Source organism: Euwallacea fornicatus, chromosome 6, assembly GCF_040115645.1.
Source record: "Euwallacea fornicatus isolate EFF26 chromosome 6, ASM4011564v1, whole genome shotgun sequence".
Lineage (NCBI taxonomy): Eukaryota > Metazoa > Arthropoda > Insecta > Coleoptera > Curculionidae > Euwallacea > Euwallacea fornicatus.
The window spans coordinates 5164899-5179197 of NC_089546.1; the positions used below are offsets into that span (position 1 = coordinate 5164899).

Consider the following 14299-nt stretch of genomic DNA (forward strand, 5'->3'; position numbering starts at 1 on the left):
TTCGATAAACAGAGCGGAACGATTCGTTTATCGTTTAAAACGATGTAGGAATATAATTAACCAGTGCAGGTAAAGCATGTGAGGAATTTCGACTTTAACGTGTAGTTATTGTATTGTCGTTTTTTTCTTTTAATTTATTTATATTGCTGTTTTTTGCTCTGTTATTAAAAAAAATCATTGCCGCCAAAGCAGTGAAATCGATACTAATCCAAACATCGAAATGAAGACGCCGGACTAGCTCCGCCCACATCGTTGGTCTCTGTTGCACCTGCATCAAATCTTGTGCGATCCTTGTCACACTGCCATAATTTCTACGTTTCGATTTAAATCGATGATACCTGTACACTCCTCAAGATCTCTGGGAAATATTATCAAGGCAGTTAGAGAAAATCCAATTTTATGGGTAATTGTACGATAAAATTTTATACCGTCAAGTTCGCTGTATTAAAGTAATGATCATAAACTTTACTGCAGAGAGCAAAATTCCGCAGCGGCAACTAGGCTCCTTTAAGGGTAACTCATTTTTTATGGGGACCTTCTTGCAATATTGCCAACTCATAAGTCTTCTCCATCCTTCACATAAAGGGGTTTATTGTTCCAAGCTAAGGTCATGGCGATCACGATCACGCTGGATTTATTCCTTCAAATATCCACGGGACACTGATAACCTTATATTGCTCGAAAAGGGGCTGTTAAGATAACATCAGGGCGCGTAGATGTGGCATGAATGAAAATAGCCGGATTAGCGGTTTATTTTTCCATGATTTTTCGTTCCAAAGATATTTTTTTTAAACTGATGGCCAAACGAATCATGCCAAAGCGGATTTTAGTGTCGAATATGAATCTTCGCTAAAACTCAATTTTTTTCATATTTAATACTCAGCATATAGTGCTGGTTTCTGAGTCTACTATTTTCCAACCATATATAGCCACTAAACTTACCATGAATCGCATAAAACGGCTTTTAGGGATATCCCTGTTTGTACGTTATAAAATTTTACAGTCGATAGCAAAATCAAATATGAATGTTTTACAATTGTGATGGAGGAAATATATGCTCAGAATTTCCGTGAAAATGCCCTGATTTAATATCTATTTTTCACAGTTTAAGACCGCATTTGGGTGCTTATTTTCCTCAAAACTAACTGTTATAGAAAGTTAACTCGAAGTAGCATTTTTCAACTTTTTAGGCTTTATTTAGATCAGTGGACCGCCAGCGAGTGATATTTTCTACATCGTTAGGTTAGTGAGTTAGAAATTTTAGAATATAGTTCAAGCTTTCGGCAAGTTACTTAATATAGCAAGGAACCACTCTTACAGATGGTTAAATCTATTAGATAAAAATAGTTATCAAACAGTTAAGATAATTCGTGAAATAAGGTGTGATTCGTGCAAACCTCTGGTCAGTATTCTATTTAAACAGTTGTATGATTCTATTTAAATCCCGGAAACTTAATTTCTTTTCTGTGAGAACCTTTGTACTTTACTGATAGAACTATAAGAATTCGCCAATCCAAACAAAAACTCCTCAGTACGCTTTGCCACCTACCTACCTACAGTGTATTCATTTGAAAATTTACCACTCACGAATATCTTAAAAACCATAAGACATGTAAAAGTACCGGCCAAGGTAGCCGCCCAGATTGCGAGGGGAACACTTTTGACATTACCTGCGGAAACCTAATTATCAGCCCTTGCCACCCACTTACCCCACTTGAAAATGTCCAATGACATCCCCCACCCAGTGGCACCACATATTAAAGGTAATTAAAAGTACACGTTATTGATGTATTGAAAAACGCGATTTGTCAAAGCGTTTTCGAAAAATGAAGGAAAAACGAAAGAAAATTCTGTTAAATTTTTTTTATCGATGGGGCTAAAAACATCAACTTACTCGTAGCAAACGTGTCGGAATAACACTTTTAGACTTGCAATTTTGCTACATTTAAGTCACTAAACGCTCTAAATGATTTCCATTTTGCGCTAAGCACAAACACAATCTAGTCTCGAATTCCTGTCGGACCTTCTGAAATTTTTCTCTAATAATGGCCCGACATTCTACGGGTATGAGGTTTTTTAGTTCGTCAGCGTCTCCAGGATCTGATTCATAAATAACTGATTTTATGATGATCCCGAAAGAAAAAATCAAAAGGCGTCAAATCAGGAGACCTTGGAGGCCATTCAATTGCCCCCTTTCTGCCAATCCATTTACCTGGAAATCGGCCGTCAAGCCATTCAAAGTGCAAAATATTTTCGAACAGTGGGTAATCGCCATTGTAATTTAACATATTGAGGTACACTTCACTATCAAGGCTACCATCGACGAATAATGGCCCAATTACATTATTTCCCCAACATTTCAGCCCATATATAGAATTAATTTTTTGTGGTCGCTGAGTATGGCTTTCCCGTCACGCCAATAATAACAATTTTACTTGTTAACAAAACTGTTAAAAGAAAAAAGTGCGCACTCATCGCAAAAACAGATATTTTTAACAAGATCTGGGGTAGTGGTAATTAGTGAAGTCATACTTTCACAAAATTCAATTCTGCGATCGGAATTATTCTCAGCCCGTGCCTGATGAATTTGCAATTTGTACAGGTGGAACTTGTATATTTCATTTTTTACACACATAAAAAAAAATCCACTTTTTCTTCCACAGAATGTACGATACTAATCGAGATGTTAAAATTGCACTATCCCACACCATTTAATGAATTCCAAATAGCAAAATGTTTGTAAAATAAGTTTCTCTCCGAAAATGATGAATGGTTCCATCCGATGGAAACATTTATTTATTTGCAAAAAAAAATCTGTATAAAAAATCTGAAAAGTTTAGGAACCAATTGCATACTCCTGAAATCGTGGTATCAGTTTTGCTTCGATTTTCGAAAACGCCTCGACAAAACGAGTGCTTTAATGCACCGACATTTTGCATTTTTAATTACCTTCAACGTGAGGCCCAACTCGATGGGGGGCGCCGTCAACAATCTTTAAGTGGGCGCAGCGGGGTCGCGAGGGGCGACAGTTAGATTTGCGCGGACAATGTCAAAAGGGGTCCCCATCGCAACCTGGAAGGCCACCCTGTTCAGTAATTTCATACGAATTTTTGTTTTTCCGATATTCAACGTGACTAGTTTTCGTATATCCTGTATACGGGTTTTCGAGCAATTCAAATCTTGACGAGGGCGCGTATTAAAATTTTTTCAAAATAATTTTCGTCACGTTAGAAACGTCAAAATTGCGAATTTTGATACGCACTTCATACGATCTTTTAATTTGGCCGCACATTGTGGGCATTTTAACCACGGAAATCCGCGCACCTACATCTTTCAGTTTTCGAGTAATATAGAAATCTGAAAACGACCTTTCTGAATCAAGTCTCAAAACGAATCGCCTTGTATTGCAAGAACTAAACTTTCTTCCATGGGCCACCGTGTATTTTTTCGAATATTTCAACGCATTTAAATAGGAGAATGTTTCTGTGGCTAGGTACGTAAATGAGCATTTTGGTACGGTTCTCTCTTTTAAATCCTGGAAACTAAAAAGAATGAATCTGTCGAAGACAACTTTGCGCAATAAACCATGCTAAAGGAGTTACTCACCTATATCGGGCAGAGGTTTAACGTCCCTTCGGAAATTGTTTTGAATATCCGGGATATTTTCTAATCTTCTAGTATCCATTTGCAGCAGTAGTTGTTCCCCTGTGGCTGACAACTTCCTCGGCTGAAAAATCAAATAAGTTTCCACACTCGTTTTCTACAGATTTAACAAGTTTCTGCATAAACTTAAAGAGACAAGCGTGGGGCGAGACAGTTCTGATTTATTCAAAGCTGATTGCAAGCATCAGTTTTTTCTAAGTAATTGAATACACTTAAAGCAGAAATGCCCACGTCACAGAAGAGCTACGTACCTGCTGATAATTCTGATTGATGGAAACAGAACTGTTCGATGAAGCAGTGCTGGATGAGGAAGGGGAGAAACTCTTGTCGGCCGCTTTGTTGGCATTGAGGGTGTTGACATCTGGAGAATTCCTCGATTCCTCCCCTGGGGGACTTGACCTGTTGTCTGGCACGTCTTCGGAAGAATCGTTGGTTTCAATGGAAGACTGCGGGTGCGCTTTTTCTGCAAAGAATCCTCGGTAATTGAATCAAAGCCTTAGCGAGAATGATCCGCTTTTCCCACCGAAAATAACTCACAACAACGTGTGCAGATATCGTAACGTTTGAGCGAAATCGCGATTGCTTCAACACTGAAGATTTCTAACTGAAGATTTTACACGGGCGAACTATACCGTACGATGTTTACTCATATACCGTCATGCCCACTCTTATGAATATTAAAAAATATCTTCTGGCGGAAATAATTTATATACATGGGTCAGTTGAAAGGTTCAAGCTACGTCCAATTTATTTAAAACAACTCTTCATATCTATGAATGAAATTGTTGGATTTGCGAGGACGGAATAATAATTCCCCTGAGAGTAGCAGGTGCTCGGTGCGAGCTACGGAGATAATGCCTCCAAAAAACAAACCGAAATAGAGCGGCGTTTTCTCAGAAATGCACTTAAATCCAAGGAAATTAAAACGATAATTAATGACACTGAAAAACTATTAAGCACCACCACTTCTTTTGTATTATGATTAGAAAGTGGCACTAGAGTGAAATTTTATGCCCCACATTTTACCACCTAAAAACATTAATTAGGTGGTGCAAACGGGACCGAAAACGAGAATTAAAACTTACCGGTGTTAGAGGAATTATCAACGTCACAGGTGAGCTGCTTTATTCTTTCGACTAGAGAATTATCACTTCTGTAGGGCTGCTTCTTGCTCTTCGGTTCGTAGCGGATTAAAGACCTTCGCAATGTATTTCGTTCAATAGCCCTTTTAATCGTTTCATCAGTCTCTCCACTCTGGATAATTTGTGGCAACTTCGAACGTTTCGCCTCTTCAAAGGCCCTCAACGATTCTGCAGTTACCAAATACTGCAAAAGAAATATTTTCGAGGTGAAATAAATGCCTAGAGCCTTATTAAAATTTATCTCTAAATCAAATTATCAAAGTCTTCGACCTGTCTGTAAATACGCTTAACTTCAATGGGAGTTTGTGGAAAGTTGAATTATTCCTGGGAATTTTTAAGTAGTCTAATTGCGAGGAGATTTATTCTGGCAGAGCAAACGGCAGCGCGGAAAGAATCAATAATGTTATGGAACAGGTAGCTTTAAAGCTTCATATCTCCGCATTATAAATGAATGAATGGGACGATTTTAGAGCGAGAAGATATTTTTGCATGAATGTTTAAAGTTTAGTTTGGAATGACAAATGATCGCCTATACGTTCGAGGGAGAGGAAATTCAAAATTGAGGTACAGATGAGAATTCGTTTAATGATTCGAGAGCAGGAAATAGAAAGGGAGAGATTTTAGGGTGAATAGTTGGGGTTTTTGTAGTGCGAAGAGGGAAATAAATTGCAAATTTTACGCGCAAGAATATCTTCACCGATACGTTTTAGCAGGATTTTTCCAGGGTGCAGCGAAGTCGTAAACTCAACTTCTCTAAACGCAAACTGCGAGAAATAATCGAGGGGACGAGAATTGAAGAGCGCAGAGAAATTTATCATTGTACGAGGGTGGTCCCAGAAGTATCAGACCTGGCACTTAAAGGGAAAAAAAGCGAAACATGTTAGATTATTTCTCAACATGGGCACCCTTGAAATTGACACACTCTTGCCAACAACGTTCTATGGTGTACATGCCGTTTTTACGGTAAAAACCTTCGAATGTTTGAAAACGGGCATTCATTTCGGGCTGCACCTCTTCGTTATTGGCAAACCTCTTTGCACCAAGCCATTTTTCCAAGTTTGCAAATAGAAAATAATCTGAGCGAACTAAATCTAGCGGATAAGGTGCGCAGAACAGTTCGAAACCACGTTGATTGATTTTGACCACTGCCATGATGGACGTTTGGATTGGTCCGTTGCCTTAATGAGACGAGACTTTCCTTTTCGCCAAATACGGCCGCTTTTTCCTAATTTCTTAGCTTATACAGGGCGATAAATTTGTTTAATATTCTCCGTTTATTGTTTTTCCTTTGGGGAGAAGGTCGATAAAAATTATTCCACGTGCAATCCAAAAAGTGACGTCATCGCCTCGCTTTCAGATTCAACGGTTTTCGCCTTATTTGGCAGCCGATCTCTCCTTTGAGTCCATTGTTTTGATCGTTCTTTCGTCTCAAGTGCGACATGATGAACCCGTGTTTCATCCACGGTTATGAATCGATACAAAACTTGCTTTTATTGCTGCGAAACTTTGCCAAACACTCCCTTGAAATACCCTCACTGCGTTGTTTTTGTTCCATTATGAGTAATTGCGGCATCCATTTTGCTCAGAGCTCTCTTATATCTAATTAATCGGTCAAACTGTGATGCACAGTTTTTTTTTTAATATCTATCTCCATATACATATCTGCCAGTACAGTTTTACGAATTTTCACCGCAATATCTAAAGTGATCAGATCTGGAGTGTCATTGGGTCGACCGCTGCGGAGTTCGTCTTGGCAGGTCGCATCACCGCGTTCAAACTCTGTCACCCAGCACTTTATAGTTATTAACGAAGGAGGGGATTTACTCAAAGTGGGATCTAACTCTGCTTTGATATTGGATAGACTAAGACCTTTCCAATGGAAATATTCAATCGACGGTCAATTTTTCCAAATCAACAAAATCTCTAAAAGCGTCCTCTAAAAAGGCTTTAAAACAAGCAAAAATCAACATAGCACTCCCAAAGTGTAGACACAAGCTTTTTGAGATTAGGTCTTTGTAATACAGAGTGTCCTGAAAATGCATGTCAAAATTGGGCCATGAGATTGTTTGACTCAATACATTAACACTGGGTTCAAAAATTATTTGAAGAGTCTAGTTTAGACGCTACTGACGTTCAAAGTTCTTCAAAAAAAAACACAGCTTTTGCTATACCTGGAGAATACTTCAAAGCATTTCAATGAAACCCATTGTGCATTCATTCATTAGTACCAGGATTATTTTCATGGAACATTCATGTCTACTCACAATGTGCAAGTGGTAGGTACTTAGCCATCTTTGCACAAATACGAACAGAGCTTTTCGCTGGGTAGCTACATCATATTGATTTTTTTCTGATAATATCATACATTAGCTCTTTCTCCAACTTTTCTATCTCTTTGAAATTTTTCGTACGGCTATCATTTTACCTCGAAAAAAAAATTATTTTCTTTTCCTTTCATAGTTATCGATACTTGCTCACGTGAACGCTGACATCACTTATGGAAAACGTCATAAAAATGTAACAAAATTTTTAGAAATTTTCCCTGAGTGGTTTCTCTTGGGATCAACAATGGCGTTCTCCAGTAGAGAAATCACTGCTATGGTTAAAATTATGAATTTTTGTGAAGATACTTTGACATATTATATTACAGTTTGTACAGCAAATTTTCCGAATCGCCGGAAACCCGCATGCCGAACATTTGCGCTAGTGGTTAAGTCCTCGCGGAAGACCCATATACCCATATGGGAAAAACCCATAATTTTAACCATGTCGGTCATTTGTTAATTAAACAATGTCATTATTGATCTCAAAAGAAACAGCTAAAAAGAACCTTTAAAAAAATTAATAAATTATAATGACAGTTTCCATATGCGACAAAAACGTTCACATTAACTAGGATCAATAATTATTCAAGTGAGGGCAAATTGGTGTCCTGTATGAGAAGAGAAAATAAGTTCTTGCGGCGTTAAAGTTAACAGTGCGAGAAATTTCCAAGATGTAGAAAAATAGGAGAAAAGGCTAATGTACCATTAGAAAAAAAATCAATACGATGCACCTTCCCAGTGAAAAGCTCTGGTCATTTTTACACGAAGATGGCTAGGAACTCACCACTTGAACATTGCGAATGGACATGAATATTACATGACAATAATCCTTGTGCTAAAGAATGAATGCACAATGGACTTCATTAAAATCCATTGAAGCATTCTCCAGGAATAGCGCAAAACATGTTTTTTCAAGAACTTTGACCGTCGATGGCGTCTAAAGGAGACACTTTTCAAGCAATTTTTGAGTCACATCTTAATGTATCGATCCAAATAACCTCATGATACCTTTTTCGATATGAACTTTCGGGACGCCCTGCATAGGTATATTTTTAACAAAAAATTCGCCGTCTATGTGTCAGGTCGGGTAGTTCTGGGACTATCCTCGTATTAACCCCATCCCTCTGAATTGTAAACGCAAGACGGTGGCAAGCCTTTTGCTATATCCCACAGCATTTGCCATGCTGTTAACAGCATACAGTGGCACAGCTTAAATGATGTTTGTCCGCATTAGAAGAAACTGACTTACCTCAATGCTACAATATTTATATTGGAAAAAGAACATATTGATGTTACATTAATATGAGTATTCCGAAAGCGTATAAGTTGATGTTTTACTGAAATATGTCGCTCTTAGGTAAGAATAAAAATATTTATTGAATTTTACGTGGGGATTTAAACGATGCAGTTAAGGAAAAAGCAGCGCAAAACGTGCCAATTTTAATTTATGAACTTGGCATCGATTTAGGAATTACTTTTTTCTTAATTTGAAATTTCAAAGTAAATTTCAATTGGTTAAACGGAAATACATAGGCATGCGCCGTTGAACGATGGTCGCCGAAGGAACCTCAATTCTAATTCATTGCAGAGATGGATGGAGCCAAAGGAAAATTGCCAAAATAGTAAATTGATGTGCATCAATAGCTCGACACATTATTCATTGAGCGTTACCACAGTGAAAATAGAATCGCAAATAAGTCCCGGATAGCTCCAGATAAAATATTTACGAAACTCGGAAAAACAATGGGTCGTACGAGAAATAACCAATAATCTTATACAAAGTTGTCTAAAATTGTGTGCTGAGCTGGAAAAATCATTCGGAAGAAGATTCAATCCTGAAATAATTCGAGGTATTTTGAGAAAAAATTACATACACGGTCGAAATGCCGAAAATAAATCCTTTTAGCTACGACAAAGCAGGGTCCGATGGAAGTTCGTCACAGAGTACATCAGTGGAGACTTAAACTTCGGAAAATCAGTCATTTTTGCTGATAAAACTAAACTAAAAATATTTGAGTCCGATGGAGAAACATTAGTGAGGGGGAATTCTAATAAAGAGCTGCAATTGAAACATCTTAAAGCTACGACGACGCACAGTGGAGGAGGACTAATGTCGCGCCGGCGTACGTCGTCTGCAGGAGTAGGAAACTTGCAGTTTATTGAAGTGCTTAAGAACTAACGCGTGTATTTGGATATATTAACATATCTTCTATCAACTGCTCGAAAATTAGGCCTCAGCAATGATTATCGTTTTCATTACAATAACGATGGTTATTTCATAACTGCCCAAATGCCATTCAAACGCCAGGCCGCTCACAGGATTTGAATGCAATTGAAAAGTTATGGTCGACGTTAAAAAATAAAGTATATACCGATCCAATATCTAACAAAAATGAATGAAAAACCAAAGTTGCCGAAGTTTGGAGTATCATTGTCCCAAAGGATACGGGAAAGTTAGTGGAATCAATGCCTAAACGCCTACAGGCAGTCACTGATAACGCAGGAGGGCCAACCAACTATTAACAGTGCCATATTAATTTACAGGAGTTTGTTACCCTTGTTAACTTTAATGCATGCGTGCCTTGCAAATGCAATTTTGCGTTTCATTTCATTTATGCTGTGACATTGAAATCGGACATAATTTCATTAAAACAAAAAATCGATTCTTAAGCGTGGCAAATCTGTGACAAAATACAGTTTGATATAACTTTTAAAACGGTCATATTAATTTGATTTTATTAAATCGGTTTATCGAAATAAACGTTGAGCTCCTAGGGCAAGTCAGTTTCTCTTAATATCGGTTGCTTTATTTAAGCCGCGTGTCATTGTACACAGTTTCCCATTTTTCATAGGATTATTTCGAAATGTCGCTTAGAAATAAAAATACTTAAAAATGGTTTGCGCAATACTGTGCCACTTTCCCGAGAAATAAATCATGTCGCGAACAGTATTTTCATAGGTCTTTTTGTTTCTGTGATACAGAGTGAAATTGAAATTGTTCCATTTTGGTATTCCTTCTGTAAATTTTTAATTTATGATAATTGTGAAAATGAATTTTCACCGTTGTCTACTTTCATCCCTTTTAACGACCGGGCTTAATAAATACAATTAATAATTAATAATCTGTGGGAAAGAAACAATTCCCCACAGATTCTATACCTGCTGAGAATTATTCTCCTCCTCTTGTACGCCTTGGGCCGCTGCCAAACTCTTGGTGCAAGGGAACAGCTGTCTAACCGCCGAATTCGGTTTCAAACTGTTATTAGAAATCAGAACATGATTCCCCAGTTTGAATGTCAAAGTCATCTCTGGAGCCTCCGGCGAATTACCACTAAACACCTCTTGTTTGTTGCTTAATAGCTGAACTTCATTGCTGACCTCTTTCTGGACATTGCGACCATGAATTTCTTCTTCAGGCGAACTCTCCGGGGCCCCATCACAAATGTCCCTTTTCCCATTTTCTCCGCTTTCGATGAATCTGACAGAACGCCTATTGATGCCTTCCTCATCCGAGGTCATAGAATCAGAAGACTAAAAGATCAATTATTATACCGAATCTCAAAATTTAAATTCACATCTTACAAGTAGACTCGCATCTACTGTTTTAAGGTTGGAAACGTCTACGCTCTGTTGACTTTGCTGCTTCCATAATCTTCCCCCTTTCAAGATCCCACTAATGGGAGAACCCTGGCTTGAAGCAAACAAACGATCATTTTGCTCGGATTCCCTTTGTGCTTGCTGGTGAGACTTCGTCAGTCTCAAAGTATCGAGAATATAACTCTGAGAGTGCGGACCATCTGCAAGGAAATAAAATTTATAAATAACCAGTTTCTATGTTTAGGTTTCAGGACCATTCCCCTTAGCAATATATATGTTTATAGCTGCTCACAACCAGGGTCACAATGTTTCAGCTCTTAATCACTAGGGTAAGTATATACGGTTTAACAAATTTAAGTCTGAGAATTGGGATCTTGAAAACGGTAAGAGATACAAAATAGGTTAAATGGAGGAAAAATTGCGGATGTTGGCGCTTAATATTAATACACTTGCGAATTTCAAAATCCGAACACTTTCGGAAATATCCGATAAAAACTGAAAATTTGCATTTTCGTTTTCTCTAAAAATTTGAAAACCATTAATCGGAGAAAGCTGCCAATCCGACATTGTTAGAGCTTTTTTTATCTGGCATTCTATTTATATGTATAATCGGCATATTTGCGCGATTGCTTTTTGAGATATCATAAAGTAGATTTGGATTGGTGGTGGTGGATTTTTTATGGACGCCATCTTGGAATTTTATGAAATTGGAATCTACATGAAATTTCCTTTCCAATGATACATTATGTTTCAGTATTTTAATGGATTTTATGTGAATAAAAGTAGAAAAACCTTTTCGATCTACAGAGCCTTGAATCGCGTTGCTATGTTAAGTCAACAAACGTCATATTGTGTTTTATTAATTTATTCATTACTGTATTGTTTAATAAAATTAGTGGGCTAAGTAATGAATAAATTAACAAAATACGATCTGACGTTTGTTGACGTGACGTGACAACGCAACGGCTCCTTAGATGGAAAAGATATTTTACTTTTATTCATATAAAATCCACTAAAATACTGAAACACAATACATCACTGGAAAGGAAATTCATGTAGATTCCAATTTAGGAAAAGTCCCAGATGGCACCCATAAAAAACCAGAGTAGTTGATAATGTCTCAAAAACCAATCGTCGAGTAAAAATATGCAGTCAAAGCAGAAAGCCTGGCAAAAAGGGCTCTAATAATATTTCATTATCAGCTTTTTCTAAATAATGATTTTCGAGTTTTTGGAGAAAAACAATAATGCAAATTTTCGCTTTTCATCGTTATTTCCGAACCTATTCAATTTTTTTAAATTCGCAAATGGATTATTATTGACCACGGAAATACGCATCTTTGCACTCATTTATCCGAGTTTGTACTGTGCGTTTAAAAAAATATTCCGTTAAATAGGCTTTGGAATTATTTGACACTGAGACCGTACGTCTTTCATAAGTTCTTCTACATAATCTCAACCCTAAACAAATAAATCTAACATCACTTATATCCGGCTCCATTTGCCTTTCTCCTTAACTGGATTTTATTAAATATAGTATTTTCCAAGACTGAAACTTTAAACCAATTGCAATACCTCAGTCTCTTTTTATAATTCGAGGGCTGTAGGTCCTGAAATATTTGTACTTCGTATGGATGTAATCCATGATTTTCTTTAAAAATTAAGCGAGTGTTAGGCGATGCATCCACTTGTGGAGAAAGTGTTCTAAAGATGTGCCGGGGATTGTTATCCAATACTCGCCTCGCATTTTCAACAAGTTCTGGGGTTCGTTTAGTTGGTCTAACACTTCGCGATTTCCTTCGAACACTGCCAATTTTGCGAAACTATTTCACAACATAATTCAAAGTGTCGCGAAATTGCGATTTCAGCACTGTAATGTGGGAAAGTTTTTCACAGAACTCTTGAAGACAGGGTTGAATTTTAAAGGCCCACTCTCTGTTTACAAACTGTTCATTTGGAAAGTAATGCTCGACCGTAAAGACTTTTTGTCCGAACACCATTTTTAGCAGTTGGGAAATTTTAAATAATTCAAGTCTGTGGAGTATTAAAAAAGATGTTTTTTTTTTTAAATAAAATCCAACTAATAATAGAGGTAAAACAATCGTATTTAAGTGATGTAAGGTGTATTTATACTAGTTCGGGATTACGTAAAACATATCAACGACATACGGGCCCAGTATCAAACAACTCCAAACCTTAGTGGCCCGATTTTGTTTAAAGGAACGATGTCTCTTACTTTTTCCGAGATCCTTATACATGGACTTGAATTTGTTACACCCCATGCTCATGCCATATTTTTCACAGAACCTAATTCTCTCCTCGTTGAGGAGTTAAAATTATCAAAAAAAATGGGTTTTAATTTAATTGTAATCAGCTGCAGTAAAGGTGCCGTGCTCCTGTCCTATTCAGACTATAAAATGTCCAGGGAATAAGTACTAATCATTTATTAGCTTATATGTATAGGTATGCTGTGTGTTTACATTTTCTCCATATTTATCAATGCTCGTCCTCTTTCTCGACGGGAGACGATGCTTCGAATTTAAATACCTTCTGAATGGTGAAAACCTCTGAGACCCCAATTTATAATAACGTTCCGTTTGCTGGTGTTTAAACTTGCCGGGCAAGTTCAAACATCGGTCCTAGCGAAGAGAAAGAATGTTAAAAATTCATATCAAACATGATGTATGAGACATTGCAGCATTAACGATCATAATGATTCACCCCTCTTTTGTATAATCATGGCGATTTTTTAATTGGACATTTTTGAAATATTTCTCAGCTAATAGCCCGAAATGAGCTTGAAAATCTTTTAAAACCTGAGTTCTAGTTATGTTTTAATTAACGTTTTGATTTTTAAGGCAAATTTCGTACACTTCAGGACGTAATTTAGATTTTTAAATTAAAGAAATTGTTTTTACCAACGGTGGAAACGCCAGCAGAAAATATTAAGGAGGCCATGGGAAATCATCAATGTGTCACTAGGGAACCAATGAGGTGGTAGTATGCAGTAGCCATGATGTTTCGCCGCTCATTTGTTTAGTTATGGCGATTTACGGTTGAAGAAGTCAAATAGGTGCAATATTGGTAAGTTATTTTTTCCAGTTTGTGGCCAGAAAAATGGATAGAAATCTCGGAAAATGTAAGTTCTACTTCGTATATTTTATGAAATCGGTGTGTCCATTTAATGCGAATGTTTAAGCCTTCAAATGGTTCCTGTGTATTTCCAAAATTATCAGTGGTAATTTTGGCGTTTATTTTTGTTGGCAGTAATAGAATACACTTTTTTTGAACTTATTCAAGATATAATATTGTATTCAAATCATTGGTCTTTAACAGTAGAAAGAGCCAAAAGTTGTTCAGGGGCATGTAAGAGGTCTGGCATCGACGTGATTTTAGAGGTGCCAATGGCGTGCGAGTATTCAGCGGTCATAATGTTTCCTCATTTCGACGCTTCTGTACTCAAACACGACGGTTTTTGGTTGGGAAAGGAAACAGTAATATATGCAATTTTCGGAAGTAGTATTTTCTAACTTATAAAATGAAATTGTTAGAAAACGTTCCAGTGAATTTTTTA

General features: G+C 37.1%; 1 protein-coding gene across 3 annotated transcripts in view; it reads right to left on the reverse strand.

Moving 5' to 3' along the window:
• The window catches only part of LOC136339664 (uncharacterized), a 68055-nt gene that overhangs the window by 7140 nt on the left and 46616 nt on the right, over window positions 1–14299 (reverse strand). For all 3 annotated transcript variants that reach the window (XM_066283086.1, XM_066283085.1, XM_066283087.1), the window contains exons 6-10: window positions 10712–10926; window positions 10289–10660; window positions 4749–4989; window positions 3915–4126; window positions 3607–3727 (exon numbers count right to left, since the gene is read on the reverse strand). In XM_066283086.1, coding sequence (XP_066139183.1) covers window positions 3607–3727; window positions 3915–4126; window positions 4749–4989; window positions 10289–10660; window positions 10712–10926 — 1161 coding nt within the window. The remainder of the gene's footprint in view (window positions 1–3606; window positions 3728–3914; window positions 4127–4748; window positions 4990–10288; window positions 10661–10711; window positions 10927–14299) is intronic.